This window comes from Drosophila hydei, unplaced genomic scaffold (assembly GCF_003285905.1).
Source record: "Drosophila hydei strain 15085-1641.00,03,60 unplaced genomic scaffold, DhydRS2 tig00000364-arrow-arrow-pilon, whole genome shotgun sequence".
In the NCBI taxonomy this organism is placed as follows: domain Eukaryota; kingdom Metazoa; phylum Arthropoda; class Insecta; order Diptera; family Drosophilidae; genus Drosophila; species Drosophila hydei.
The window spans coordinates 322547-350176 of NW_022045718.1; the positions used below are offsets into that span (position 1 = coordinate 322547).

At 34.7% G+C, this 27630-nt stretch overlaps 4 protein-coding genes across 13 annotated transcripts in view; 3 read left to right on the forward strand and 1 right to left on the reverse strand.

Annotated features, from left to right (window-relative positions):
- Positions 1–19994, forward strand: part of LOC111593166 — a 57418-nt gene extending 37424 nt beyond the window's left edge. For 5 of the 10 annotated variants that reach the window (XM_030224154.1, XM_030224152.1, XM_030224158.1 and 2 more), the window contains 6 exons: positions 7003–7109; positions 9998–10094; positions 16800–16937; positions 17003–17645; positions 17705–18343; positions 19237–19994. In XM_030224154.1, the coding sequence (XP_030080014.1) occupies positions 7003–7109; positions 9998–10094; positions 16800–16937; positions 17003–17645; positions 17705–18343; positions 19237–19367 (1755 nt within the window). In that variant the 3' untranslated portion in view covers positions 19368–19994. Of the gene's footprint in view, positions 1–426; positions 509–7002; positions 7110–9997; positions 10095–16799; positions 16938–17002; positions 17646–17704; positions 18344–19062 lie in introns of those variants that run through there. The other 5 variants (XR_003944236.1, XM_030224157.1, XM_030224160.1 and 2 more) reach the window with 5 other exon arrangements.
- A 1040-nt stretch (positions 19995–21034) lies between these two features.
- On the forward strand, positions 21035–22071 carry LOC111593167. The gene is made up of 5 exons (XM_023305772.2): positions 21035–21238; positions 21348–21358; positions 21421–21680; positions 21738–21888; positions 21953–22071. Exons 1-5 carry the CDS (start codon positions 21078–21080, stop codon positions 22069–22071), a joined length of 702 nt encoding a protein of 233 aa, XP_023161540.2. The 5' UTR covers positions 21035–21077.
- A 906-nt stretch (positions 22072–22977) lies between these two features.
- On the forward strand, positions 22978–26224 carry LOC111593168. The gene is made up of 4 exons (XM_030224166.1): positions 22978–23228; positions 23288–25034; positions 25774–26050; positions 26217–26224. Exons 2-4 carry the CDS (start codon positions 24420–24422, stop codon positions 26222–26224), a joined length of 900 nt encoding a protein of 299 aa, XP_030080026.1. The 5' UTR covers positions 22978–23228; positions 23288–24419.
- Positions 26225–26359: 135 nt separating this feature from the next.
- On the reverse strand, positions 26360–27395 carry LOC111593164 (coiled-coil domain-containing protein 43). The gene is made up of 3 exons (XM_023305770.2): positions 27134–27395; positions 26862–27080; positions 26360–26800 (listed from the first exon to the last, which is right to left on the reverse strand). The coding sequence occupies exons 1-3, from the start codon at positions 27287–27289 to the stop codon at positions 26552–26554; spliced, it is 624 nt and encodes a 207-aa protein (XP_023161538.1). The 5' UTR covers positions 27290–27395; the 3' UTR covers positions 26360–26551.
- Between the last annotated feature and the right edge of the window lie 235 nt (positions 27396–27630).

Genomic DNA, 27630 nt, shown 5'->3' on the forward strand with positions numbered 1-27630 from the left:
GCTACAGATACAGATACTTTTTGTTGCTGCTGCCGCTGTAGATACTTTGCGTGCTCATGTGTAGAACGCAAGCCACACAATGGACTGGGCTTGTTTTTGCCATATGTGTAAAATGTTTAGGCGGCTGCGGCTGCGGCATGGAAAATACAAATATATATTTTTCGCTCAGAATTTTTGAATAGTCGTCAATGGAAGTTGGTTCGTGTCGGTAGAGTTTTCGCTCGCAGCCGTTGCAAAAAAAATTCATATATCTTTTTTTTTACTTTTGCTCTTTTCGTATAGGCTAAATGTTTGTTTAGCAGCGCACAAGAATCATTAGTGCAACGCGCGCGCGTGTGTGTGTGTGTGTAAAGAAATTCTAAAAAAGAAACGAAATTTATACGTCACATTGTGCTGAAGAAAACAAAAGGCATTTAATGCAGCTCCTATAAATTGGTATTTATAGCATAGTAAACACACAGCTTTTATAGGCGCGCGTGTCATGATTTTATCAACGGACTTTTACTGGGTGAGTTACCCACATGCCACAGACACTGCCACATATGCATACTACACATACTTCGGTTATATATATATAGTCGCACTTTATGACTCTTAGTTGATTTTCAATTACCGTTTGGCAAATATTGAACAATTTGCCAACTTCACACATTGTTTCAACATGACTTGTTTGGAAATTGAATTTCATTCGCTGCACCGGCTATCGTGTTTTTTCCACAGATTTTTCTTTGACTTGACTTTTGCACATAGCAATCATAAAATGGTTTTTAATTTGTTTTTTTTTTTACTATATTTATACTCGCGTTGTTTGCCTTTTGATGTCGGCAACCACCTATCCAGCCGGCCAGCCAGCCAGCCAGCTAGTCAGTCAGCCATCCAATCCATCCAAACCGAGCCAACCAGGCAGCAGTCATCCATCCAACAAGCAGTCATAAATACTTGCTGTGCTTTCAAGTGGCAAAAGTAAAGTAAAAAAAAATAAAATATAAAAAAAATTATAAAATGCGACTCCTACACTACCTTTGAGTTGCAATTTCCCTGCTTCGGTCGCGCAATTTCCACAACGCCGAGTCGAGTTTTCCCCACGTTCTTTTCACTGATTTTTACCGTTTGTCCAAGTAGTTTCTGTGTGTGTGTATGTGTGTGTAAACGTATGCCTAATTAAATTATTAGTGTTTTTTCTGCTTCTTTTACTTTGTACAAAAGTCATTGACTTTGGGGTCGTAAATGTAATTATTTCAAATGACGTTTTTCTTTTATTCATTTCGAACAACATTTTTGTTTATAAAAGCAAAAAGTTTTGATTGCAACAATTATATTTTGTTTTCGTTTTAAGTAAACACGTAAACAGAGTATTTAAAAAAAGGGTGCAAGAGGATTAAATTAAGCGGTATTTTGGTTCCTCTAAAGCTCAGTTTTTGATTTGATTTGATTCCTGGTTTGAAATATTATTTTTATAAATCTTAAAATATTTTTATTTTTTTTTTTAGTTCAATTATTTTTACTGAAATCAGGTTCTCAGAAACTTAATTACATTTTAATTACATTTTGTAAAAAAAAAATTGTTTTTGTTGATGTTTGCAACTGTGTTTAGTACAGCTAATCTGTTTGCAGCTTAATAAATTCCGGGTTTAAATGGCTTCGGTTCTTAGTCATATTGAAGCCTTGGCCAACTTATCTATTATACAAAGCTAACATGTCATATCTAGCATTGTAAACTTTTCTTATCTAATTGCACAGTTTTTATTCTGGTTGTGAAAATAACTTTAACTTTGTAAATATAAATATAAATTTGTATGTATATATATACACATTTTCTATGAAGATTTGAGGGGTTTTGGATACTTATTTGACGTTCTCTACTAATTAAATATTGTAATAAGAAATATTAATTTAAAGGAATAAACAATTCTTTCTGTAAATTACTAAATTGTAATATTCCATAAACTAGAAATTAAATCTGTTTTTACAATTTACAGGGTATTCTATGAGTCAGTCACATCAATTAGTAAATGAGTATACTAAACGTTCATAAGTAAATTAGGTTTTATTAACTATTCTTAATATTAAATTATTATATTAAATATATATAATATTATTTATATTGTATTATAAATTATTAGAACTAGAGTATCTCAAATTTACAGAGTATCCCACCTATTATATTATTATATATATTCATTCTTTTTCTGCGTCTTAGCTACTATTTGTCTGACATTTAAACATATTTGCTATCAAAGTGCAAATAACATTTAAATGAGTTTATTTATAATTATCAGCAAGGTGTGCTGTGCTGTGCTGTGTATTCTAACAGAGACATAAAACCAGCTCGTAGCTACATACTCAAGCATATCCGTTTTGATAAAGCGATAAGTAAATGTGGCAAAGTAAATTAAAGTGTTTTTTGTGCTTTATTTGCCACAGCATTACTTTTCCTCTCTCTCTTTCTCGCTCTTTGCAACATTAGTAAATACATTTTTCATAATTTTCCCATGTGTCAAGCGCAAAAAATCATGAAATAAAAACTTATAAAATATTAGGTAACTCTAATGACTTAATGCCCCCATTTTCAGTGCATTTTATGTCAGTTTTTTTTTTTGTTTTGTGTGCAAATCCAACTGCAGGAAGCTGACGCGCTTTTGCCACAGGCTTTTATTATTTATACTACGGGCGCTCTTTTTTCCATTTTTGTTTATTTTTTGCTCAATGATGTATTCAAGACGCCGCCAAAATTGGCACGTATATATGTCTGGTATTTTTTAAAGTATTTTTTTTCGCAGTCAGTGTGTGCCGCTTACATAATTACCGGGTTGGTTCAGGTCTGGTTTTGGCCAGCCTTTTATGGTGCTCTTTTAGTGGCTTTTAATTGGATTGGCATACAAACAAAGCGCAGAGCACTGAATGGCCCAGAGTAAAGAGTTGGAATCGAGATTAGATTTTGAGTTGCTAAGCTCTTGACTAGAATCGTGATGGCATGAGCTAACATCTTATTCTAGACAGCCCACGGGCTGGATGATAATTTGAGAGGGTCAAACAAACAAATTAATAAATATTTTAAGATCATTTTCTTGAAAACTTAAAATATGTTTTAAAATAGAATTTTAATGGTATAAACTTTTAAAAATATATTATTTTTTTTTTTTGCAAGCGAGTCTTTTCATACTAATTATTTTATAATAAATCATCTCATATTTTTTTATATTTCTTAAAAAGTCAAAACAAGTTTTAACCATATTTAGGTAGTCCACTAATTGAGCCATATATAATATTTATTTAAAATGAATTGATTTCAATAAATAAAATTGGTTTAAAATTCTTTAAAAGACTTTTTCATATTTATTAAAGATTTAAGTTTAAGTTTGCAAAAGTTTTGTTCTTGGCAAGATATATTTGTTTTTATTCAACAGAGGTTAGCTTACTCACTGAACAGCCCTCGCTCATTGCAGTTTTCAATCACTTTCAAATACTCAAACACACACACACACGCGCACACACACTCCCACTTTAATCACCCGCCAACACAGAACCGTCGAGGCAGATGCTGACGCTCCTCTTTTATTGCTTTGAATTCATCATAAATTTAGCTTCTTATGTTGGCTTTGATTGTGGGGCTCGAATCCAGTTCAACCACATTGTATGCTGCTCGTATTATTTAGCAATTGTGTCATCATCGCTGATTATCGACAGCCTCGCTCAAAAATATTTAATTTATCTGCGGCTTTGGCGCAACTTGATTGATTTATGACAGATATTTTTGCCTCACATATTTTAGCCCTTAGCCACGTTAAGAGTTGCAGTTGGTGTAATCGATTTGCGACAGCTTTTTGGCACACTTTGGGCCATAAAAATAACTCACATAGAGCCAGGTTCTGGGAAGGCCTTATAGCTCCACAGATGCGTGTTGAACAATTATACGCTTTATTTCCGCTGCCAGTCGCGCCACATGGGGCACACACAAGCCAACAACAAAAACAAAACTAACAAACAACAAGAACAACAACATTTGATATGCTTGGCCATAATTTACATGCGCAGAACGTGACGAAAATTTAATTTAATTTTGTTGTTTTGATTTTTTTTATAAAAACATTTTCTTTAAAAAAACTTTTTTATTCGGCTTTATTATTAGTAAAGACTGTCCATAGCTTTCATACGGTTGAAATTAATTTATGCCTCTTTTTTGTTCTATAAGAGCTTTGAATAATCAGTTGATGAAGGTGATAATCTGTGGAAGGAGGTCAAGCACATTCACAATTTATGATCAGAATGTAGTAAAAATATTTATTGCTGACATATATTCAATAATTCGTTCTAAAATTCCTAACCAAATTGCCAAAAATATTATTTAAATATTTATAGGAATATTTGATCTTATTAAATATTTTTGGTATATTATAAATAATTTGAAATATTTTTTAGCATATTACATATTATTAAAAATAAATATGGAATATTATATTTATATTTAACTAATGTTAATTTTATATTTATATGAGTTATTAAAAATCTAAATTATATAAAATAAAAGTATTCAAAATACTTAATATAAAAATTGCATACATTAATATTTTTATACTATTTAATTTCAAAACGAATATAATTATATACTTATTATTATTTTGAAAAATTTAAGAAAAATCTCTAGATAAATATTTCATAACTATTCCATAAAAATTTTCTTAAAAAATTCAAATATTAATAACAATTCTCCTGCCTCTTTAAATGATAATGTTCATATTTAAATTTTGCATATCAAACTCCAATGAAAATATCCCATTTCTATGCAAACGGCGCCAATAAACATTTAGTCAAATTTAATGTGGGTCTTCAACAGCTTCTCCATCGCGAAGGATGGAGGCGATGGCGCTGGGGATCGACAGACAATGTATCAACTGGCGGGCAACAAATGTCAAACATTAGGCGATTCATTATAAAGCCATAAAAAAAGCTATCCCGTGGTTAGTTTGCGACTAGCTCTGTGGCGGCAGCAGTTGGCTTGGGGCGTGCAGCTTAATGATATGCTTATGGCCAAAACGAAATCAATCAACGGGCAAAGCGGGGCGCTAACGGGCCTTCGATTTGACAAAAACGATGAATCGAAATCGAAAGAGCAAAAATGAATTATCGCCGGGTTAGCATAGTATGGGCGATGGCCATGCCGGCCTGCTGATGCTGTACCATCAATCGCCATTCTATACGTATTCTGTAGCTACACTTTGGCCAAAAATATGTGAATCTGAAATCGCAAATCTGGGAAATAATATCATCAGCAGCGCCAGCAAAGCGCTCGCTTAATTCGAAATACTTTTTCAAGCCGATAAATCTTTGACACGCTGTATTATTTTGTATTTCTTTTTCTTTCGGTTTGCCATGCCGAAAATGAAGATACTTTTTGTTTTGGCTTTGGTTTTTTTTTTGTTTTTGTTGTTGTGTTACGTCTTTCGCTTATCGTTGCAACACAATCTTAGTATACTGTGGCAAGAACTTCTTGCCAGAGCATTAAATAAGGTTCTGGCCAAATTAACGGTAGTCACGTTTAAGCGCCCAGACACAAACAACAACAACGAAACCCGAAATGAAGCAGAGGAAAAACAAGTAGAACAAAAGGCATGCCTTGGCTAACTTCAAATTCAATATGGCAAAAGCGGGCAAGGGCTCGGGTTGGGGCACCCGAATTCGAAAAGAAATTGTGCGGGTAATTTTCTCGAAAGGGAAGATAGAGTGGAAAGTGGTTGGTGGATGGTGGAAAGTGGGAAGTGGAAAGCGCTCTGTATAAGAGGCATTCGAAACTTAATTTAGCACATTAAAAACTATTGTTCGGTTGGAGCGTTTCTCTGGACCGAGTGGACTTGGCTAGAAACGTGCAGCAGCCATTGGGTTTAATGAGCAAATGCGTTTCGACTGAATTCTTGAAATTGGGGGCATTTGGTGGGCGGCATACTAAGTTGGCCACGATGGCAGATAAATATATATATTCTTGCCAAACTTACAAATTAATTAAACTGTGTGTTAAATAATAAAAATGTGATAATGAAGATACTTAAGATGATAGCTGAATAGCTAATGTTTAGACAAACTTTATTTTCCAAATAGATTAATTTACGATTAGATATTTCGAATTAACTTGAGAGTTATAGGATCTATAGCTCTAATGAAATATCTCAAAAACTTGTTAGTGCTCAATATAGACTTATGAAATATATAAAAAATATTTTGATAGTTGAAACACATCAAACATCTGCAGACCATAAATTTATCACTGATATAGTAACTTACTGTCAAATTTGATCATTTTAAATGACTTCATCACGAAGTGCAAACCGCGAAATCATTATTTATTGTTAACTTTATGTGTAAGCCACAAAGATTAACCCATTATAATTGCCTTCATGCTCCAACTTGGCCAGTTACGCCTCCATATATGTATGTCTCTATGCATATCCGCTTATATTATTTAACCAGCTACGAAACATTTGTTAATACAAAATATTATAATACAACCCGCTTGATAATAAATTGCCCTTATGAGCAAAAACAACAACAGCAAACCACACAACATGAAAAACAAAATACAAAATATAAAAAAAAAATCAAAATGGAATTTATGGTGCAGCAGGCGTGTTTTCAAGGGGAGAGGGATGCTTGTTGGGAGGGGGAGGGTGGTTGGCTGAAAAGCAACGCAAGTGGCGGCTTTTTAAAGCAACATTAATCATAGCTCATGGGAGCCAGACATAAAGGTTCACGACTCGCTGCTGCTGCTGTTGTTGTTGTTTAAATTATTTAAAGTACCGTAAAGTGCAGGGGCTAAAGAATTATGAGAGCCACTGCGACAGATAGCGAAAACAGCTGAGACGTTCAGAAAATGTTCTATCATAAATTAAACAAATGTGCAAAATCGACATAAACTAACTCCCTCCGCCGCCCTCATACCTAATAGCAAATGCATATATGCACGTAATTTTAATCAGTTCTCTCTCTTTCTATCTGTTTATCTTTGCACAGCAATCGCTGCTAGCGGGTCGCATACCTGTGGCCTCCATGACGGGACCCATTAAGCGCGGACTGCTGTGGCAGCAACGGGATCGTCTCTTCTCGCGCTGGAAGGAACGGTAAGTGATACGAATAATTTACATTAAAGTTTAAATTAGACTTTCCTTTAGGCTAATTAGGACCGTTTTAGTATTTTAGAGATTGCCCCGCATATATATCATTTCATAAAAAACACATGTTTATAATAGATATGATCTTTTGTCCAATATATATTTTTTAATTTTCATATAATTTCATATACTTTATCTCCTATTTAATTCTGTTGTTCCTGATTTATATTTAAGACTAGAAAATCTTATTTAATTTCAGACAGATAGGACAACAATTAATTTAGTATAATATATGTTCTTAAAACTATATTCGAATTTTTAATCATTTTCATATAATTTGATATTTGATATTTTAGTTCTTACTTAATTTAATTTTGTTTTGATTTATATTGAAATAATTTGAATGCTTTAAAAATTTGGGAATCGTTGGAAATCATAAACATTTTCATAAAATTTGAGATAAGTAGGATTTAATATTTATTTAATTTATTTTTTTTTTATATTTATATTATAACAAAGCTTTTTAACATTATAATAGCTTTTTTTAATATTTAGTTTAATAATTTGAGTAAATATTTGATATTTTAATTTTTATTTAATTTAAAAAATAGAAATTTTACAATTTAAAATGAGTTACATATTTTTATATTTATTATAGCTTATTTTTTTTTTAATTTTTAAAAATTATTGTTTTCATTAATGAATTCATATTAATTATTAGTTTTTTCAAATGATTGAATTGATTTATAAATTTATATAAAATATTCAAGCTGTTCAGCTTCTTACTTATAAATCTTGATATTGGTAAAGAATTTGCTCCAACTTATTATGAATTTGAAAACCCTTTTAAAAAGTTACATATTTCCCTGCATAAATTCTTTAATTTAAGCAACCCTCTCAAACTGACCAGGTGAAATGCGATGTAAATTTATTTGCCCAGGGGTTGTTAATTGCAAAAAGCGCATAATTGACTGTGGCTGAAGTTTACTTTCATATGCGAATTGCAGATAATGCAAAATGTGAATGCAAATTCTCTATGAGAGCAGGGGGGATATGCAAATGCGAATGTAAATGTATTTGCGAATGGATGTGCCAACTGATTGAATGGATGGCTGGGCTGGGTGGGTGTGACAGAGGGCATTCAGGTTGGTGTTTTTGGTTTTGTTTTCCTTTTTGTTTGTTGTACATTTAATTGAAATTTAATTATGTTACTCAGCTGGCTCATACCGCCCTTTGGCTGTGCAGAGCTCTCAGTGAGCTGGTAATTACGTTTATCGGCACATTTTTAATTGACATTTAATGACCACTAAGCGCTGCTATCAATTGTGCATATTTGATCTCCATCAGCTGCATGAAAATACCATTAAAATTGATGCCAATAAGATATTTGCTTGTAATGTCATATTAAATGAGACACAAAATTGCAGTTTGCATAAATATTTATACTATACATAAAGGAAATTTGATATTTTAATAAGGAATATTTCCAATTTCATTTCTCTATTTTAGATATATTTTTTATATATTTTTCGTGCCTGCAAATTCCTTACTTTACATATTTTTTTTTCAACTTCATAATTATGTAATCCAGCTGATATTAAGTCTTATCGCTGTCTGAACACATCATCCATCATCATTTCTCATTATTTATATATGCTTCCCATTAAGTTCATATGGATATTTAAGAGCTTTGATTGGCATATTAAATGCTCAACCAGGCAAAAAAATTTTTCTCTATTATACAATATATGCTTAAAGTTGAATTTTAACAATAATATTCAATAATAATTATTGTTTAAATTTGTTTTCTATTTCATTATCGCAGCTGTGTCTTCATTAGCTGTTCTTTACTTATGCACGTTTTGTTTATTCATATGTTTTTGTGGTTTTTGCTCTTTATTTTTTCGTCTTCCTCTTACTTTTTCACGTCGGTTTCCCTTGAAAGTTTCCACTCATTAAGTTCTGGCAATCTGCATGGCCCGTCCGCTCGCATCTGTGTTTCATGCTTCGAGCATTTAGCAAGCTTAACTAATCACTGCAGCGGTACATTATTAGCCAAGCCCACAGCAATGGCCAAGCAATTACCCAGACTCAGTTGGAAAGCATCTTACGTTTACACAACAGTATTTAGCGTCTCGCCCTGGCTCAATTTGCTTGACCACGTTAATAGCAGCGAGCTGCCAAACGTTGTAGAATTTAAACTCAAGCCACTGCCAGCTGGAAAATAAACAATTTGGCGCTTCTTTTGTTAGCTCTTCTTTTGTAAGTTATTGGAAAACAGCTTTTAAGAAGTCTTCGAAACAGAATTTTCATTGCCTTCGCCTGCAAAGTTTTTTGCCCATAAATAAATCGATGGATAAAGTTGAAGCAGTCGCTAAGCAAATATCTCTTGCCATGCATTATTAAGTTTGGCCAAAATAAAATTTATGATTGCCCAAAGAAAGAAAAAGAAATGCCAATCGCATATTAATAAAAGATTTTTCATTGCCGCGACCGAGGCGATAAAATATTATTATCATCGTCTCATGAAAGCCATCAAATCTAAAGCAGCTTTTGTAACCGAGTTACTCAAGTGGCTTTTTGGCTTTTGACTTTTGTTATTTCGTTTTTTTTGCTCACATTTTGACGCATGACTTATTATTTATTAATAACAATTTTTGCCTTTTTTTCGAACTTTGCGTGTGGCCTATTGTAGCGGGCGAAGTGTATCTAATCTTCGGCCAATTGGCAATTGTTGAATTCAAAATTTGTTGCTTGATAATTATTTTATAATCATCTTTATTAAGTGGATCTTCAGGCAATTGACCTTTAAGCAGAGATCTGGCCTTAAATTTAGTTAACAAATGATTTTATGAGCAATTTTTATTGATATTTTTGTTTTTTTTTCTTTATTGCAGATACTTTGTGCTCACCCGCGACTATTTGCATTGCTTTAAACGTGCCTCGGGTTCGGCCAACGAACGTGCCTCGGATATGGGACAATTCATATTTAAGGTAAGTCAGCGTTGGCCCAGTTAACAATAATAACAGATGTCAAAGGTTAGGCACTCAAAATGTTGAAATGGAAAACTTTTAATAGTTCTTAGTTGATAGACAAATGCAAGACTAAAGCTGACTTGTCGCTTATCAACACTAGTTTTGCAACACTATATAAACAGCTCATTTAACAAATCGATGTTCCTTACAACTCGTCAATTCTTGCAGACACTTTTAACTATAGTTATCCTTGTCAGACGTTAAAGCTAATGCAAAACTTTCATAAAGTATTTACAACAACTGGCTTAACATAATTTCATAATATATATACAAGAAAAAGATATAATATTAAATTAATTAAAAATTCACATAACCACAAAAAAATAGTTCATCTTGGAGCTACGCAAAACTTTTTCATACAATTTTACAACACTAAGAAAAAGTTATGTGCAGTTGTCAGTGACGTCATTTATGTGGCAAGTTACAAAATAGTTTTCAGTCTCTCCACTACCCTATATTTAAGCTTAAAACTTTTATTACTGTACGTATCGCTATAAATCTTCAGCACGCCCCACCAATTATCCCGAGTTACCTCAACAGCTTGACCAGGTTAACAGCCAAAAGTCACACACACCCAGAGCAACAAGCACAGATCTCTTGCTTATTTACTACGCATTGTTAAATTCTATTGCCGCAACGAGATTTATGCCAAGTATTATGACAACTGCGAGTATAACTTTGTCATACTCATGATTATTATAGCTGTGCAGCGGGCCGGTGGGCGTGGCGCCATATCAGACAGCAGGACACACCTTGAAAAGACAAAAGAATATAAAAAATGCTTATAAATTGACTCCCCACTGTAGCGCTCGAGCACATAAAGTCACGTTCTGCCGTGTTGAGATCTTCAGTTAGATATAGATGGGGGCGGGAGCCAACCTGAGCCACCTATTGATGGGCTAGACATATGGGAAATGCATGCATTAGTTAAGTAGTTTTGCAGTTAAGCTTGCACTTGATGTGTCGCATCCTGTTCCTAATTCAAACAGCTCCATTTCCCACTGCAGTTCCCTACTGCAAAAAAAAAAAGATTCCAAAACTCTACTAATTGGCTACAACTTGCAGCTACTGCATGTTAATTTGCCTAACTATCGGTACGTACCACATGAGAGCCTGGCCCACTGGCCCAGCCCAGTCCAGTCCAACTAACCCCGCGCTATCGTCCACAACTTTGCTATTAAAACAAAGCAAATACGTAGCTAAAAGGCAACGGGTAAAATTAAAACAGGAAAGCAAAGAGAGTAAAAAAATAAAACATTGCAATAAAATTGTTCGTTGTTGTTGCTTAAACAAATAAGGAAAATGCACATAAAACGGCAACACAAATGCCACTTAGCACAGCAACAACAACAAGTATAAAGAGATCATGGGAAAATTGCTTTTATTTTCGTTTAATTTAAGTTTTATCTCTATTTATTTTATTTAGCGCGCTTTTGCTGCTTAAAATCTCTGCAAAAGCAGCGTCAATAAATAGTTTGCACTCTTTTGTTGTTTACAGCTTAATTTAAAATTAAAATAAATTTCGCAACGCAACGTCAAACAATTTTGTGTATTGCGGGCAATTTTCCAAAATAAACAATTCAGCGAGCAGCAGATAATCAAGGTAAATGGAATTTAATGCGAAAAAGAAAACAAAGTTCAGATGGATGGGGAAAAGCTCGAGTGCTTAACAGCGGCAAATTGCAGTGATATAATAGATATAGCGGGAGTATTTTCTCTAAAATATGTGGGATACAAAAGGCTGCTCAATAATTCTCTACATTATATATTCCAAATTTTTACCTCGTTCAAATAAGCTAAACAAAATCAATACAAAAACAGTTATTAAACATATTATAATGTATACAGCATTTGATTTTATATCACTCTTCTTCAAATTATATATATATATATATATATATATATTATATATATCAATATTGCGTAAGCTTTATATTTTTCCAAGCATTTTACACCTCCAAGACCTTCAATAATCCATAAATCGAACATTTTTACCACTTTTGGGCATCTATATAGCTTAGACACCTACACGTATTAGCAGAGACAACAACCAGCAAAGCGAACCATGAACAAAATCGAGTCATTGAGCGGAGAGGCCATTGGCTGTCTTCCTCATGAGAGGTCTTCATGGCGTTGACTTTTTAAGTGCATAATACCCTTACTTATAGCAGCAACTGTTCACTTTGATACAATATTTTATTTAATTGCAGAAAAAAAATATTTCAAAATTTTTTTCAATTATAGAAAAAATAAATATTTAAATAATATTAAAAAAAAAAAAAATAAATAAAAAATTGTATTGGAGCCTATTATATTATATATAAATATAAGATAATAAGAATAGCTGCAAATTTGTTTCTTTTATTTTTTTATTTGATATAATTTTTTATTTTTAAAATTTTATATAAAATATTACAAAATAAAATATAAAATTTTTATAAATTAAAAAAAGAAGCAAATAAATTATAAATATAGAAAAAATTAGAAAAAAAATATATAAAATATATAAATATATTTTAAACCAAAATATATGCTATATTTATGCCTTATAATCAGGTCATCACAGCCTGCTATCGAATAAATATAAATAATTGGTTATAATGTATTTTTTCTTATTTTTATTATATTCAAAACATTTTCCAATATACATACACACACACAAAGGTATTTTCTCATAGCTATGTGTATTAGTTGACATGAGAACTGGAATCAATAACACCTTGTCAATGTAATCAACTTAATCAATTAGCTGTGCGATGAGAGGCAGTAGACAGCCTCATTTACAGTCTAATTATTTAATTTGATTTTTGCATAAATTTCAAAGTGATTGAAAATTTCGCGAGCTGATGATGATGATGATGTTGATTCGAAAGCCTGTCAATGAAGCGCATTGCTGTGCCCACTGTCTGCTGTTGATTTCCGCGGGGAAAATCAATCGCGCGTGAAATGTAGCGATGCTTAATAATTACGGGTGACGTGACAGCAATCACGACAGAGAGGGGTAGAGTAAGAGAGAGAATTGAAGAGGGAGCACATATAATGAGGTGGAGAGGTGAGCAAAAGGTAGCAATCGAGAGCCTGCGGGCTGCTAAGGCAGCCACCAAAGTTTGCAGTTTTTTACACTTTGACAGTGATTGAAATCAATATTGATTTTTATGCTGGAAATCGGATATATATAGTGAGTCGATATTAATTGAGGCTGCATGCCTGGCGGCAGGCCGTTTAAAAAATGCATTTGCATAATTAAAATTGAAAAGATGACAAAAAGAATATGAAAACTGCAGCACAACCTTGCAAATCAATCAAAAGTGTAATGTCTTCAAGTGAATTGCGCTAGCTGAAGAATTACTCAATACCACAAAGCCTACATATCGAATTTTGACAGGCGAATGCTATTGAATATGACAAAATATGAAGCACAACAAACAACACAATAACAATAACAGCTAATCAATGCCAGCCTTGAAGCTGATTTATTTTTTGTTTTATTTTTTTACTTTTCTTTCGGGTTTTTTTTTGAAAGTTTTGCGGCTAGTTTAATAAACTAATTTTTGGAGGCGGAAACTGGAAAATGCTTTGTTTCTTATTTTATGCGATTGTGAATTGGATTGATGAGGGTCAGCTTAACTGACTTGGATTATTGGCTTATTTTAATATATTTTGGCTAGGAAATCTAAAGTATTTCAATTACATTAGTTAAGTTGATAATATATGTATATTATAGCATATCATCATATGCTGATTTGATGTTGTGATGCATATGATGCATTTGGTATATATGATTATAATGCATATGATGCATATGAGGCATATGAGGCATATAATAAGATGATGATATGATGCATATGATAATATAATGATATAATGCATATGATGAATATGATGAATATGTTGCATATGATTTATACAATGCATGTGATGCATGTGTTACATATGACGTATATGATTCATACGATATGATGCATATGATGAATATGATGCATATGATTTATACGATGCATATGATACATATTTAGCATATGATTCATAAGTTGTATATGATGTATGTGATTCATATGATGCATATGTTGTTCATATAATGTATATGATGAATGTGATGTATATGATGTACATGATAATGTATATAACATATATGATGTGTATGATGTATATGATGTATATGAATGTATGTGATGTATAAGATTATTTTAATTATATATGATTTATGTGATGCATATGATGCATTTGATGCATATGATGTATATAATATCCTTGAATCAAATGAATCTAAATAAAATTTTTTTAATATTTTTTCATTTACTTGCGAGCTTAATTCTTTTAAGTTTTGTATTTTTAAATGATTAATAAAACATTTCAAAACCAATGCTAAGTTTTTCAGAGTCGCATACATCAATGTCTAATAAAGCAAAGTCAGCTATAATGCAAAGCTGCGTTAACTAGAAAGCATATTAATATAATTTCAGCTAAATGTTTTCTCAAAATAAATGAACTATAAATCTCTCCTCATATATATGTAAATAGGTATATATAGCAGCCACAAATAGCCTGTAATATTTTGCATGTTTTCAGCCCACACAGATAATTCCAGTCTTGGATCATTTTATTGGGGCGCATTTTAATGGCTGTTCGACAAGGCCTTTGGCTCTTGACATGCAGCAGCAAGATGAGCGATCACATATCTTCGAATGTATCTCAAATCCATTCTAATACCTTTTTGTTGTTGTTTTTGTTGTATAATGTAAGCATAAATCGCGCAATTTATCATAAAAACGTTTCCCATTCACTATGCCGAGCGTTTAAAGCAACTTAATTATGGCTGGCCATAAAAATAGTGGCGTGGAGCTAAGAAAAAGTCTTGGCTAACGTTTGATATCGCATAACTTGGCTAATTGCCACACGCTGCTGACATATTTGCCTAATGGCCTCGTATAGTTTTTAGCTGGAGCGCAGAATCTGTAACAGCTTCAAGTTCTGGCCATAAAGCAGCGCCAACAACAAGCAAATAAACTTGCCCAGCATAACGACAACAACAACAACAACAAGAACAGCAATGAAGAAAAATGAGTTCAATAAAAGTTCTACATGGTTAAAAAGTTTTAGCACTTGGCCAGGGCAAAACTGTCAGCCTGGCCTAATGACTTTTAACCGAGTTGCAGAATGCACTAAGACCAAATTAGAGAGCACGAAGAAGCAAAAGGAAATGCTCAATAGTTGCCAGAGAAAGGTAGATAGAGGGATATAGATAGAGGGCGCCACTTAATTGTTGTATTGTTGGACCAAAAGTTTTGCATAAAGACGTGCTAAAAATAATTGAGTAGTAATTTATTTTATAGCGTCTGCCATTAAATTTAAGTGCATTAGTTTCGAATGGCAAGTGCGATGCAATCTTAAATGGCAGCTACTCGGCTACAACCAGCAGCTGATGTCATGGCCCATAATATTCTAAGTTGATTCGATAGCTTAGAGAAAAGGAAGAAAGCGCCGAGAAACATACTTAATTAACAGACAGAAACAAAATTAAGTAAACAGGTTCAAATTGTCTATGAACATACTAGGAAAAAGAGTAAATAGATTCAAATTGAATATAAAAGTAGTTATATTAACTTTAGTTGAAGTTTGAGTCTTTTTAGTATATCATTTAGATTTGTGGCCCAGTTCCCACTACAGCCATGAATGGCCAAGGCTCTAAGTCCATTTAGTATTTTCCCCTAATACTTTTATTCAATTTTATCACAAGTTCAGCAAAAAAATAATGAAAAAACGAATAAATTTAATTTGCATTAGATAATCAAAAAATATATTAAAAATTATCTGCAGAGGGACTATTATATAATTTTCAATTAATAATATATAAAAAAATATTTATTAACTAAAAAAGATTGATTTTATGTATAAATGTAAATATTTTTGTATACGGCAAAATATTTTTTTTGTATAAGTAAAATTTAAAATAATTAAAATTATTTGATTTCATAATTTTTTATCTTATAATTTACATATTTTTACATTTTAATATTTATATATATACATATGTGCATTTATATATTTATATATTTAAATATTTATATATTTATATATTCATATATTTATATATTTATATATTTATATATTTATATATTTATATATTTATATATTTATATATTTATATATTTATATATTTATATATTTATATATTTATATATTTATATATTTATATATTTATATATTTATATATTTATATATTTATATATTTATATATTTATATATTTATATTTATATTTATATATTAATGTATTTATATTTATTTGCAGAACTATTATGTTCTCTCTATAAATTGATCGACTAAAGAAGTTTTTGATCTGATAAATATTAAAGTAAATTTCACACGCTTCTTTAATCCATATGTATTTAAGTTATAATCGCGCAAGTAACTTCGCTTTAAAGGCCTTTGCTCTCACGCAGTAGTTTTAATTCTTTGGGATGATCAAATAGCTCGATTCATCACAGTCTTAAGAAACGTGAACGACTTTAGTTGCACTGCAATCCGATTCCCAGACCCCTGCTGCGTGGCCCAGAGAGTCCAACGATCATTGCCTAACCTTTGACTTTTATTTGTATTGTTTTGTTTTGTAACAATGATGTAGTAGACCGTGGACTTATTATTGCTGTGTTGAATCATTTCAGGTCAAGCTGGTCGACGTGGAGAAGGTGGAATGGCTCAATAGGCGCTCGTATAGCGCCATTGGGCTGCTGCTGGGACGCGAGGGTCGTGTGCTATTGCGATGCGACGATGGCCTCGAGGATTGGTTCGAGCTGCTGGAAGTAAGTCTCTTGTAATGAATTATCCACAGTTTATTTATACTAATTCGTATGACTGCCCTAAACAGGAATGCACGCTGACCTCCAAGGAGCGTCGTCGCGCGTTGAAGATCGCCCAGGGACCCAGATCGCGCGCTTCTCTGGCCGCGCCTGTCTCGCATGCCTCGCTGCAGTTCCAACACTTTGGCCTAGGCAGCACCTACTCCAGCGCCCTGGACGATTGGCTGATGACAAATGGCTCGGCGAGTGGTGGCGGCCTGGCTCGCCACAAAATTGGCGCTGGCAGCCTGAATGGCTATGCGGGTGCCAATCCGTTTCTGTTCAGCGATTCAGTGCCCGATCTGAGTGCCCTAAACAATGAGAATCACAATCATCATTTGAGCGGCATCTCAACGAATCACTCCACGCCGCAAAAGATACCGCACCACAGCAATGCGAATCTGAGTCGTTACTCGAATGGCTATGCCTCGGCGCAGAACAGCTTTACCCAGGCTGGTGGCGTTTTGTATGGCTCGCCACGACGCATTTTCATCAACAGCAGCTTCGGATCCAATCAGGTGGTGGACGAGGAGACCGCCGAGGAGGCCGAGGTGCAGTTGCGTCGCCCAAGACTTTTCCGCGGCATCAGCGCCCAGCCGGACAATGGCAACGAACTGGACAAAGATTGGCTCTATCGCAAACCTCGTGCGCCCACCGATATGCGCCATTCAGGTGAGTTCATGAGACTTCCAACTGTCCAGCTGTCAGCCTAACTCAACTCTCTCTTCTAGTTCAACCCATGCTGCCCACTCACAATGCAAATGGCGGCAGCACTGCTGGCCTGGCTAACAACAAACAGGAGCTGGACTGTTCGGCGCATGACAGCGGCCTGGATACACCGCCATCCACGCATCGCCCCTCCAGCTATCGTGAGGCAGCCAGCCGCGACAGCACCGAGACGAACGGCAGCTCGTCGCGTGGCACGCTGCTCAACAATTCGCCCGGCGGCAGCTTTCGCGCCAAGAAGCTGAGCGCTCAGGTGAACAATCTGAATCAGTTGAATGCCTTGCACGGTTCGCGCTACTCAGTGCAGGATCAGCGCATATTGAAGATGCGCAACAATGAGGAGGAGCGCTGTGCGTCCATTAAGCTAGCCAATCGGTTGAATCACAATCACGAGCCGAACACCAACGCCTACGATCCCAATCAGAATCGCTACTATAAGAATGGCAATGCCACGCCTCCCATCTCACTAACGCCCCAGCATACGCCACAGCACAAAGTCATGCACCACAGCAACGGCAATGGCAACGGCACGCTCAACGGCAACGGCGGCGCCGGCATGAACGGCTCGGCCATATTCCGCGAGCGCTACCAGCATCCAGCACTGGCGGCCATCATCAACGAGGCGCAGGGCCTCAAGTTTCGAGGTAAAGCTATGCCCATGCAAATGCACGTTTAAATGGGCACCTTAGTTATTTTGTATAACTAACTATTTTTAATTTGATAGAATCGATTATTAGAATCGATTTATAATGTAGCTAGATGATGTGGACTTTTTTGTAGTATTTTTGAGGCATTTTGAAATTTTTCATGTAAAAAAATATAAATTTATTTTTTAGTACTTACATAAAATTTGATTTAGAATTGCAGAATTAACAGATTTAATATTTGTTTTTCATTCAATTAAATTCATAGCAATGAATTGAACACCTACCAATTGAAAGCTACAGATTTCAGGACTTATACAGCCTTAAAACATTTTTAGCTACAAATAACATGTTATATACTACAGGAAAAATTAACTATAAAACTTAAGATTCGATTCGACTCAATTAAACGCTTAAGCTTCAGAGTGTTTGATGGGTTTTGAGTTCTTAACTTTAATGTGCATTAATTGAAGTATTAAAAGCAGGAAATTAGTAAAGAAGAGATAAAATACAGAACCTATATAAATTATATATATTATAAAAAAAAGTTAGTGAATGTTAATAATTTATCTTACGATAATATTAATATTATATTTAGTAACATCAACTAACCCCATCGTATCAGCACGCAACTCATTATGATTTCTTATTATATTTAAGTGTATATATTAAATATTATATTATTATTTTTATTTCAATTGCATGTTAACGATTTGCAGAAGAAACGGAAAATATTTGGTAAATAAATGAGTGTAAACCAATTGCATGCAGCAACCTTACACACATACGAATCCAACCAGCATGTCAAATGTCCAAGTTAAACCAATGATATATGTATATATCTAAGTATCTGTATATAGACACATATCTATAGATAGAATACCTTCTTGTAGAACGTGCCCACTCGGATAGCCAACAGCGCCGCCTGAACAACAACAACAACGGGCCGACGCCAGTGCCCGCCTCACCGCTGGCCCAGCGACGCAACAACGTCCCCATTTTCGGAACGCCCACGCGCGTATAGCGGTTAAAAGTCTAAAGACGGACTATATGTAATATGAGGTCATCGAACACATCAATATATACATTACCACTAGCCCAATAAGTAGCCTAATGTTTAAGTGAAATTATAAAATTAGTCAACCGATAATACTTGAATAAAGGACAAAAACACCCAGAAAATGATAAATATAAGACACTATGTAAAATATATAATCTGTAGACCTTAAATACAGCGACTTTACAGCGCTTGGTTAGAACATGCCAGCGAATCATAATAGCAAACAATAATATACATATACATAGTCTAAAGATCTAGATAAAATTACAATCTTCTAGTAGTTTTAGTGTGCTATATTGTCCAGCTTTATCGAATCAGAAATATTGTCTAGAGCAACATCTCTATTAGTATTTGGGAGGACTAGATGAGAATATATATTCTAAATTTCCAACGACCTTAGCTGGGAAGGCATTGCTATATATTTTCATATTTCTTGAAACTTTTGATAAGTAAAATCTTCTTTAAATAATAATAATTAAATTTTTCGTTCTGTCAATTAATTCTTCAAATTATATTAATGGCTAATCTATCTATTGTTGTTGCATTCCCAGAATATCCCGTGATATTAATTGTGGAAGCATTATCTTCTAGTCCCCCTATTGCTACAATTATAAGATTTATTTAGCTTTAGCTAACTCTATGTAAAACGTCAAAATAAAATAAATTATAAAAATATTAGAATATCTATTTTTTTTAAATATTGTAAAAAATTTTCAGATTGAAGGATTTTATTTAATCTGCTTCTTTATATTGGCTTTCACAAAGTTTGGTGGTTAGTTTTACCTTTTAGCCAAAAAATATTTAATAACAAGTAAGAGTGCTTTAGTTGAGACATTTCGACCAGAGGATACACTGAGCCCTGAGAGATGCTGATATTCCAATCATTTTACGATTCTTTTATTCACACATTTCAAATATCAATTATCTATTTATATTTGCTTTCAATTTTCTTTACATACATATTTAATCATCATCAAACGCTCTGAACGCAAATTTTTGTCTCTCACAATTTAAACTGTAAACGGTTAAAGAACGAAGTTGAGGTGCAAATCGCTATCGATCTGCGTCTGGTTATGCGATAGTTGCGCGGTCAGTTGTGACGTCACAAGTAATATAAATAATTAAAATTAAAAACCGTAAGTTAAATTCAAATAGTTTATCAAATTTTTTTAAAGGAATGAAAGACAAAATAATAATAATATTTTAAACCAATCTATTAGTCAATACTGCAAAAAATATTCCAATATTGGATTCAGATTGAAGCGGTATCAAAAACTGTGAAGAGCAAGTCTGTTTTGTTAACATAATTATTTTGGGCTTTGATTAGTATAATATAAATTAACTGTGTTGAATTTTTATTGAGAAGATAAGGAAGATATCGTATTAGAAAAGAAAAAAATAATATATTGCCAATAACATAAGTTACGCTTATTACAATAAAAATAAAAATATGATATGTAAAATTGTGCAAAATAAATAGAACCATAATTTATATAATATGCATTTAAGTACTTTATTTAAAAGAAACCAAAATTTTGAAAATACGTTAAAGTACCTATAAAAAGTATCGAGTAGCGAATTATGATACCATCTCTAATGTCAGATGTTTACAAACAAGTCAGAATGGAGCTTAGGGAAAAAAAGAGACTTAAAGCAAATGCTCTTGATGAAAACATGCAAAATATGCCTGACCATTGTGCAGGTGCACAGATAAAACTGGAAGTTCATGAAGAGGACATCGATGTTAAGCCAGTTGAAGATGAAATCCATGTGTTCAATGAGCCGTTCCCAATGGACAATGACGACATTAATGAAATGCCGCAATCAACCAACAAGTAAACTATAGATATATTTATTAGTAAACCTTTTTAAACGTGTCTATATATATATATATATATATATATATATATATATATATATATATATATATATATATTTTTATAGATTGCCAATTGGTAAGAGATGATATTGAAATATAAGTATTCAGTTGGGCAACTTTCAAACCCAATTTTGTTAGCCTCCACAGCTGATGAATTAAAAAACATAAAACTTGAGCTGCAAAATGTGAATAGAAAGTTGCAAAATCTGACAAAGAAACAGGATTACATACTGCAAGAGCAGAGGGAATTGAAAGTAGCTGTGACTAAAATGAATTTGCTATTGAAAATGAGTTTGGGTATAAAAACAGATGAGTTTGCCCACTTGTTTCCGCTGCATGATGAAGAAAGTCTGCAATTAATAGAAGATCAGCTGCAATCCGAGAAGAGACAAAGTATCGTAAGTATACTAAATTAAATATATATATGTATATTAATATATATAACTTAATTTCAGATCACATTAATGCGTAAGCTCATATGCAGCAATATTGTTGAGAACTTTTCAAAAATATTCAGTGATAAATTGATCTTTTCACACAATTACGAGGGCATTCAGAACAAGAAACCTATTAAGATTTATGAAAGCTTCTTGCTTGGCCTTTTTGGTAAGTTAATAATGAACAATTTTTAAGCTTTAACATTTTCTACATTAATCTTATTAAATTACAGAAGCTTCTGAACTGCAGACACATGAAGAATTTGTTATGAGTATTAGATCTTCATTTAAGATCAACAAAAATAGAATACATAAAAGACGTTCACGGCAAATCAACAAAACTAGCAGCTAAAAATTGCTTAGAAATTTATAATATATTTCTGAACATTTTATAATTTTTATTAAATTTTTTTAGCTTAGGAAATACGTTTAAAATATACATTACAGCGTTTAAGAATTCATCTATCAACAATCAAAAATAATATAAAATATAAGCTACAAATAAACTTTAAATAATTCATATCCTTCCTGACTATTTTATCGATACATTCAGCTTATTACTTTGAGCTCAAGCAACACGAATATATCTCTCATTGCTGGTCACATTTTTGTAACATATCTAAAAAATTAAAACTGTAATTTACATACAAATTCAGCCGGCAAGTACAAAATGGAAACAACTGCGGATGAAACAAGCAGTGAAAGGGAAAATGAGAAAGGCAATGCTACACATTGTTGAGGATCAAAGCCAATGAAATGGGACAAACGGTAAAAAACGATATCTTATAATAAATAGTAGACTTTAAAATACTTTTTGATATACATGATATTACAAGATAAGAGAAGAAAGTTAATTAATTAAAGTTAACTATATGTGCATATATGTATAATACTATCGGAATAATAATAATAATATTGGCATAACAATCGTTACAAGCCCCATTTTTACCATCCTTACAACTAAGATGTCAAGATGTCTCCTTACAACTAAGATGTCAAGATGTCTCTCCTGTACAGTCATCGAAGGCAGACGTACATCACATTACTTTACAACAAAAATAGTAGCGACATTAGACATTGCAGTAAGCTAAGTAGCACACTATTGAATTATATTGAATAACATATTAATAAAAAATGTAATTTACTAATTTTTTTAAAAAGAATTTTGATGTATTCTTTTTAAAATCGCTATTGTTGCGCCAATCTAAAATTCGATTAATAATCGTAGACTTGTTGCCTTGCGATAGGTAACGAACAAATATTTTTTGAGTTGCGTGCCATCTCTAAGAAACAGCTGCTGTAAACGACTTTATTTTACCAATATTTGCAACTAGAGATACAAATATTGTAAGATGCAGCAATATATAGATGTAAAATGCATCAAACAGGAATACCAGGAAGACTATAATGTACCTGAATATGAATTGGATATAGGACCTGTTAAAATAGAAGAGCATATGAATACGGCAATAAAAAAAGAAAGCGACGAAACGCAACAAACGCTAAACAGTTGTAATTATGCTGACTTCAAGTTAGAACATCTTTATTAAATATTTAAACAATTTCAGTTGGCAGTGAAAAGCATTTGCAGTGCATTCCAGTCACTATTCCAGTCTCGTCCCATTCAAAGGCAATTGAAACCAAATCAAATAATCGCCGCACTGTTGTGAGCGAACTGCGTGAACGACTAATGAAAGTGGACATGGCAAGCAATAAAGCATTTATAAAGTCAAGTCACTTACCGGCCGATCAGTCCAGGCGATGCTACACGGCGGCCACACAATCGCCCACAGAGTCACCCGTTTCCTGTTTGCCGCGTGCTCAGCGTATGCGCGATCTACGCCAGCGCCTTATGAATTTGGAACGCTCACAGGAACAGCCACAAAATAAGCCCGTGCTACCGGATAGTCAACGTACACGTGAGCTGCATCAGCGACTGCTGCAACTGGGCAAAGCAGAGATTACGCCACCTGCTCACATCAGCAAAAGTGAATTAAGTGAAAATCAGCCTCGAAGATCGTAGCCAAATCAAGTGCTCAGCGTATGCGCCCGGCGCAGCTCAGCAACCACGACAACAACTGCAGCAGGAACAGCAACAACTCCCGTCCAAGGACACCGCCTGAGCTAACTGCTAAGCGAATGCATGAATTTCGACTGCGTCTGCTAAAGCTGGACAAATCTCGGCTAGAATTGAAAAGCAAAAAGCAGCCAAAGGGTAAAAGTAAAAGAAAAGCTAATGAAGTACTAATTATAGATGCTGATGATGGGGATTAAAATTTTATCTGCTATAAATATTGATTATAATTTTAATGAATTGGCCAAAGTTTGCTCTAATTAAAAGCCTTTGCATTTAACTGTCAAGTGAAGCTTCAAGCTTCCAATTGAAAGTCATAAAAGCTCTGCTTTCACCTTATCTCCGTCTCTCTCTTTTTGCTTCACTTCGGATGAATGCAACACTGTTGGAAGCTTTCAGGTACAAAAAGCTTTTGCATGAAGCTGAGAGACAAAGAGAGAACAACCCCCAAAAATGGTTAACGCTGCTTCAGAGAAGATGTATTGCAATTTTCTCCCAAGCAAATACATGTGGGAGTCGCAACAGCAACAACAACGGCAAATTTTCAGTCAGCTTTGAGACGCAGCGCAGCGCTAAAGACTAAATCCGGATAGATAATTTCAATTGGCCGTTAAACCAGGTGTAAAATGCGTAGTCGCACGGAGCTGGTGACCACCACATTCGATTTGGACTCTGATGAGGAGGACTACAGTCCTGACGACGACGATTCCGAGGAAGACTGGCGACCCAACAAGAAGCGCCAACAGAAGCAGCCACGTGCCAATGGCAACAATAGTAGCAGCAGCGGTGCTGGCGGTGGCGGCGGCGTCGGCAGCGACGCTGGCAGCAGCGGACGTAAACGCAAAGCAGCTGCAGCGTCGGCATCGAAGACCAAACGACGTACGATTGTGCCCAAGGTAAGCGATGAGGACTTTGAGTCTCTTGATGAAGAGGAGGAGGACAACAACCTGGACACGGAGCCCAGCGATGGCGAGTTCGAAAATGTCGCCGCGGCGAGCACTTCCGCAGCGAAGCGTACGCAGAGTTTGCCGCCCAAAAAGCAATTTGTCAAATTGGCCCAATTGGATTTGTTGCTCAATAAGCGGGATCTATTGGACACGAATTGGTTGCTAAATAGTCGCCTATGTCTGTGGCGCAAGGATGAGCAAACGAATCTGTTGCAGAAATATTTGCGTGTTAAGACGACAGAGGATGCGGCCAAGCCGCAGGAGCAGCAACTGCTCTTTACTTCCAGCTCTGTGGTAAGAGACATTTACTTTAACTTTTAACTGTACTTGCAAAAAGAAGCAAACAATACAAAGCGCACTAAACAATTTACCGTTCTTGGCGCTCAGCGTATTTCGTGCTCTCCTCGTTGGCAGCTAAGCAGAATTCCAGATGTCGCTTTGCCTTCGTCGCAGCAGCGATCATGCTGTCCTGTCCTCATTTAATCCGTGTGCGCAATTCAAATTTGTTTCGAAAGGGTATGACAGGTCTGTGGCAATTTATGTAACAAGCAGAAATTGTAAATTATTAAATGCACGAAAAAATGAGCTATAGAATTGAAATGGAAATTATAAATGTCATTGGCCATATTCTTGTTGATTATATGTCAAACTTCATTTATATCGCTTCAAATCTCTGAATTTCAAAAATGTCTGTGTTCTGCTTGTTCCTAAGCACAGCATATTTATGCATGTTATAATTGCGAGGGTATTTTATTATCAGGCACTCTCAACTCGAGCATTGTTACATGTATTCTTATGCATGTCAATGTTCCGTTAGGTTGCAACTTCGCTCTTTCGTGTTGAAATGAGCGCATCGATGTTTCTTTTTAAGTTTTCTGGAATGCAAAGCGTTGCATACTTTCAGGCGTACGTGTTTATAAATGCGTTTGCGTTAAGCTACTTTGCCTATTGTCCCATAGGTGGCGCTTTACTAGTATTCATAAGCAGAGATGATCTTTTAAGTCTGTTGTATAACATATCCTTACGCTTTCAGTACTCCAGCTGGGATGAACAGCATATTAGTGATTTCATAGATGTCAAAGTCAATTGCTTGGATCCTAACAATAGACGCGTTCAATTAGATGATATAGAGGCTATTAAAAAATTATCCACAGAGCTGCAGGCGACTGCAAATGAGTCAAATCCTTGCGTCGAGGCCAACGATGAAAATGACAATAATGATGGTACAGCTGACCAAGAGCCAGCAGCAGCCAAGGAGCAGCACGAAGATGAGAACGATGTCGACGACGACGACGATGATGATGAAGACGATGACGACGACGACGAGGATGACGATGAAGACGATCCATAAATGAAAAAGAAAACTATTAATGATATATTTACAAAAGCAAAAAACCCAAAATGCGTTCTATACATAATTCCTAGAAGTTAATTAGAAGGCCAAGTTAGCGTTAAAAATTGAATTAAAATTTGCAGCAATGTGAAAACGACTTTAAATTTAATTTAGTAAAAACAATTTGAAATATCAACGCAATGCGCAACAAAATACATTGATATTATTAATTACAACTGGATTTGCAATGCAAATTGTATAGATTTATAGATATATATATATATATGTATATATAGGTAATTTTCTGACTGTCTTCACGGAGTTTTGTCTCTTGTTTTGTTTGTTTTGGTGTCTTTTTGAGAGACAGCTAAAATTTGCACTGATCTGTGCTGCGGGGAGAAGACTGCGGCTGTGAGTGAGGCTGAGAAGTTGGCAGACGGATTTTGGTTTTGTTGTTGTGTTCGGTTTCTTGGGCCGGTTACCGGCGACGCTCGCCTTTGACGGTTTTGCGTTTCTCTTTCTTCTCTTCGCGCAGCTGCTTTTGCTTTTCGCGATCCTCTTTGTCCTTTTGTTTTTTGGCCGCACTCTCGAGACGCGCCTGCTCGCGCTTCTCCTTGGCCAAATTGGCCACATCCGACTTGTTGGTGTTCGGCGCCATAACGCTCGATCCGCTGGGCTCAGCGCATTCCCCATCCGTGTCCTCATCCTCCTCCTCACTGACAGCAGTCTACAAATGATGCAAATTATATTAAAAGCAATTTCTTCGCATGCGAAAGGCAATCAAAAACCTGTGAGTATTGCGCAAGTATCTGCTGCTTAATGCGAAGCTCCTCTTCGGTATATTCGCGCTCCTTGGCGGCGGGTTGCAGCTTCTGCTGTTCGAGCAATTTGGCTAGTTGAGCATTCACATCGATGTCGAGGCCCTTTTTGGGCGGCTCATCTGCGCTGGGATGACTCTGGAGCCATTTTTGCAAGATGCTCGCCACCAGCTCTTCTATGTTGGATGCCTATAAGTTGCAGTTGCTATGTGAATTCGATTTTTCTCTCTATTTCTACTTACTTCTGTGCCGCTGAGTATGCCTTCGAGTGCCTCGATTTTTTCATCTTGTGTCTCCTCTTCGCCCTCGAGGATGCCAATTATGTAGGCACCAAATACACTTTCATCTGTGTTGAGCTGTCGCAGCTGTTCGTTGAGCCACGTTTTAAATTCGCTCATTTTAAATGCAGCAATGGTGGCAGCCAATTGTATCCAGTTCCAGGCAAATAAAAGCCGCAAAAGGCGACTAAATTCGACACAGCATGTGCAGCAGTGTTGTGAAATGATAAAAACCAAAACAGCTGCTCAAATACGGTAAGTAAAAGCAAAAAAAAATAATAATAAAAATACTCTAATATGCATAACATTTAAAATGTAATTTATTAAAGACAAATATTATTTTGACAATTGTTTAATATTTCATACCGATTCTGTCAATTAAATGTAAATGCAACTATCGGCATCTACACAACTGTTACACAGCGCTACTCAGCTGTGCACAACAGTTCTGAACGCACTCA

Excerpts from the sequence above, each read along its gene's own strand:
- LOC111593167 (XM_023305772.2), top strand. The coding sequence starts at position 21,078 with ATGCAAAATATGCCTGACCATTGTGCAGGTGCACAGATAAAACTGGAA. Across the intron at positions 21,681-21,737 it reads CCGAGAAGAGACAAAGTATC|ATCACATTAATGCGTAAGCT; the intron begins GTAAGTATACTA and ends ACTTAATTTCAG. Across the intron at positions 21,889-21,952 it reads CTTCTTGCTTGGCCTTTTTG|AAGCTTCTGAACTGCAGACA; the intron begins GTAAGTTAATAA and ends ATTAAATTACAG.
- LOC111593168 (XM_030224166.1), top strand. The coding sequence starts at position 24,420 with ATGCGTAGTCGCACGGAGCTGGTGACCACCACATTCGATTTGGACTCT. Across the intron at positions 25,035-25,773 it reads TCTTTACTTCCAGCTCTGTG|TACTCCAGCTGGGATGAACA; the intron begins GTAAGAGACATT and ends TTACGCTTTCAG.
- LOC111593164 (XM_023305770.2), bottom strand. The coding sequence starts at position 27,289 with ATGAGCGAATTTAAAACGTGGCTCAACGAACAGCTGCGACAGCTCAAC. Across the intron at positions 27,081-27,133 it reads GCATACTCAGCGGCACAGAA|GCATCCAACATAGAAGAGCT; the intron begins GTAAGTAGAAAT and ends TGCAACTTATAG. Across the intron at positions 26,801-26,861 it reads TACTTGCGCAATACTCACAG|ACTGCTGTCAGTGAGGAGGA; the intron begins GTTTTTGATTGC and ends CATCATTTGTAG.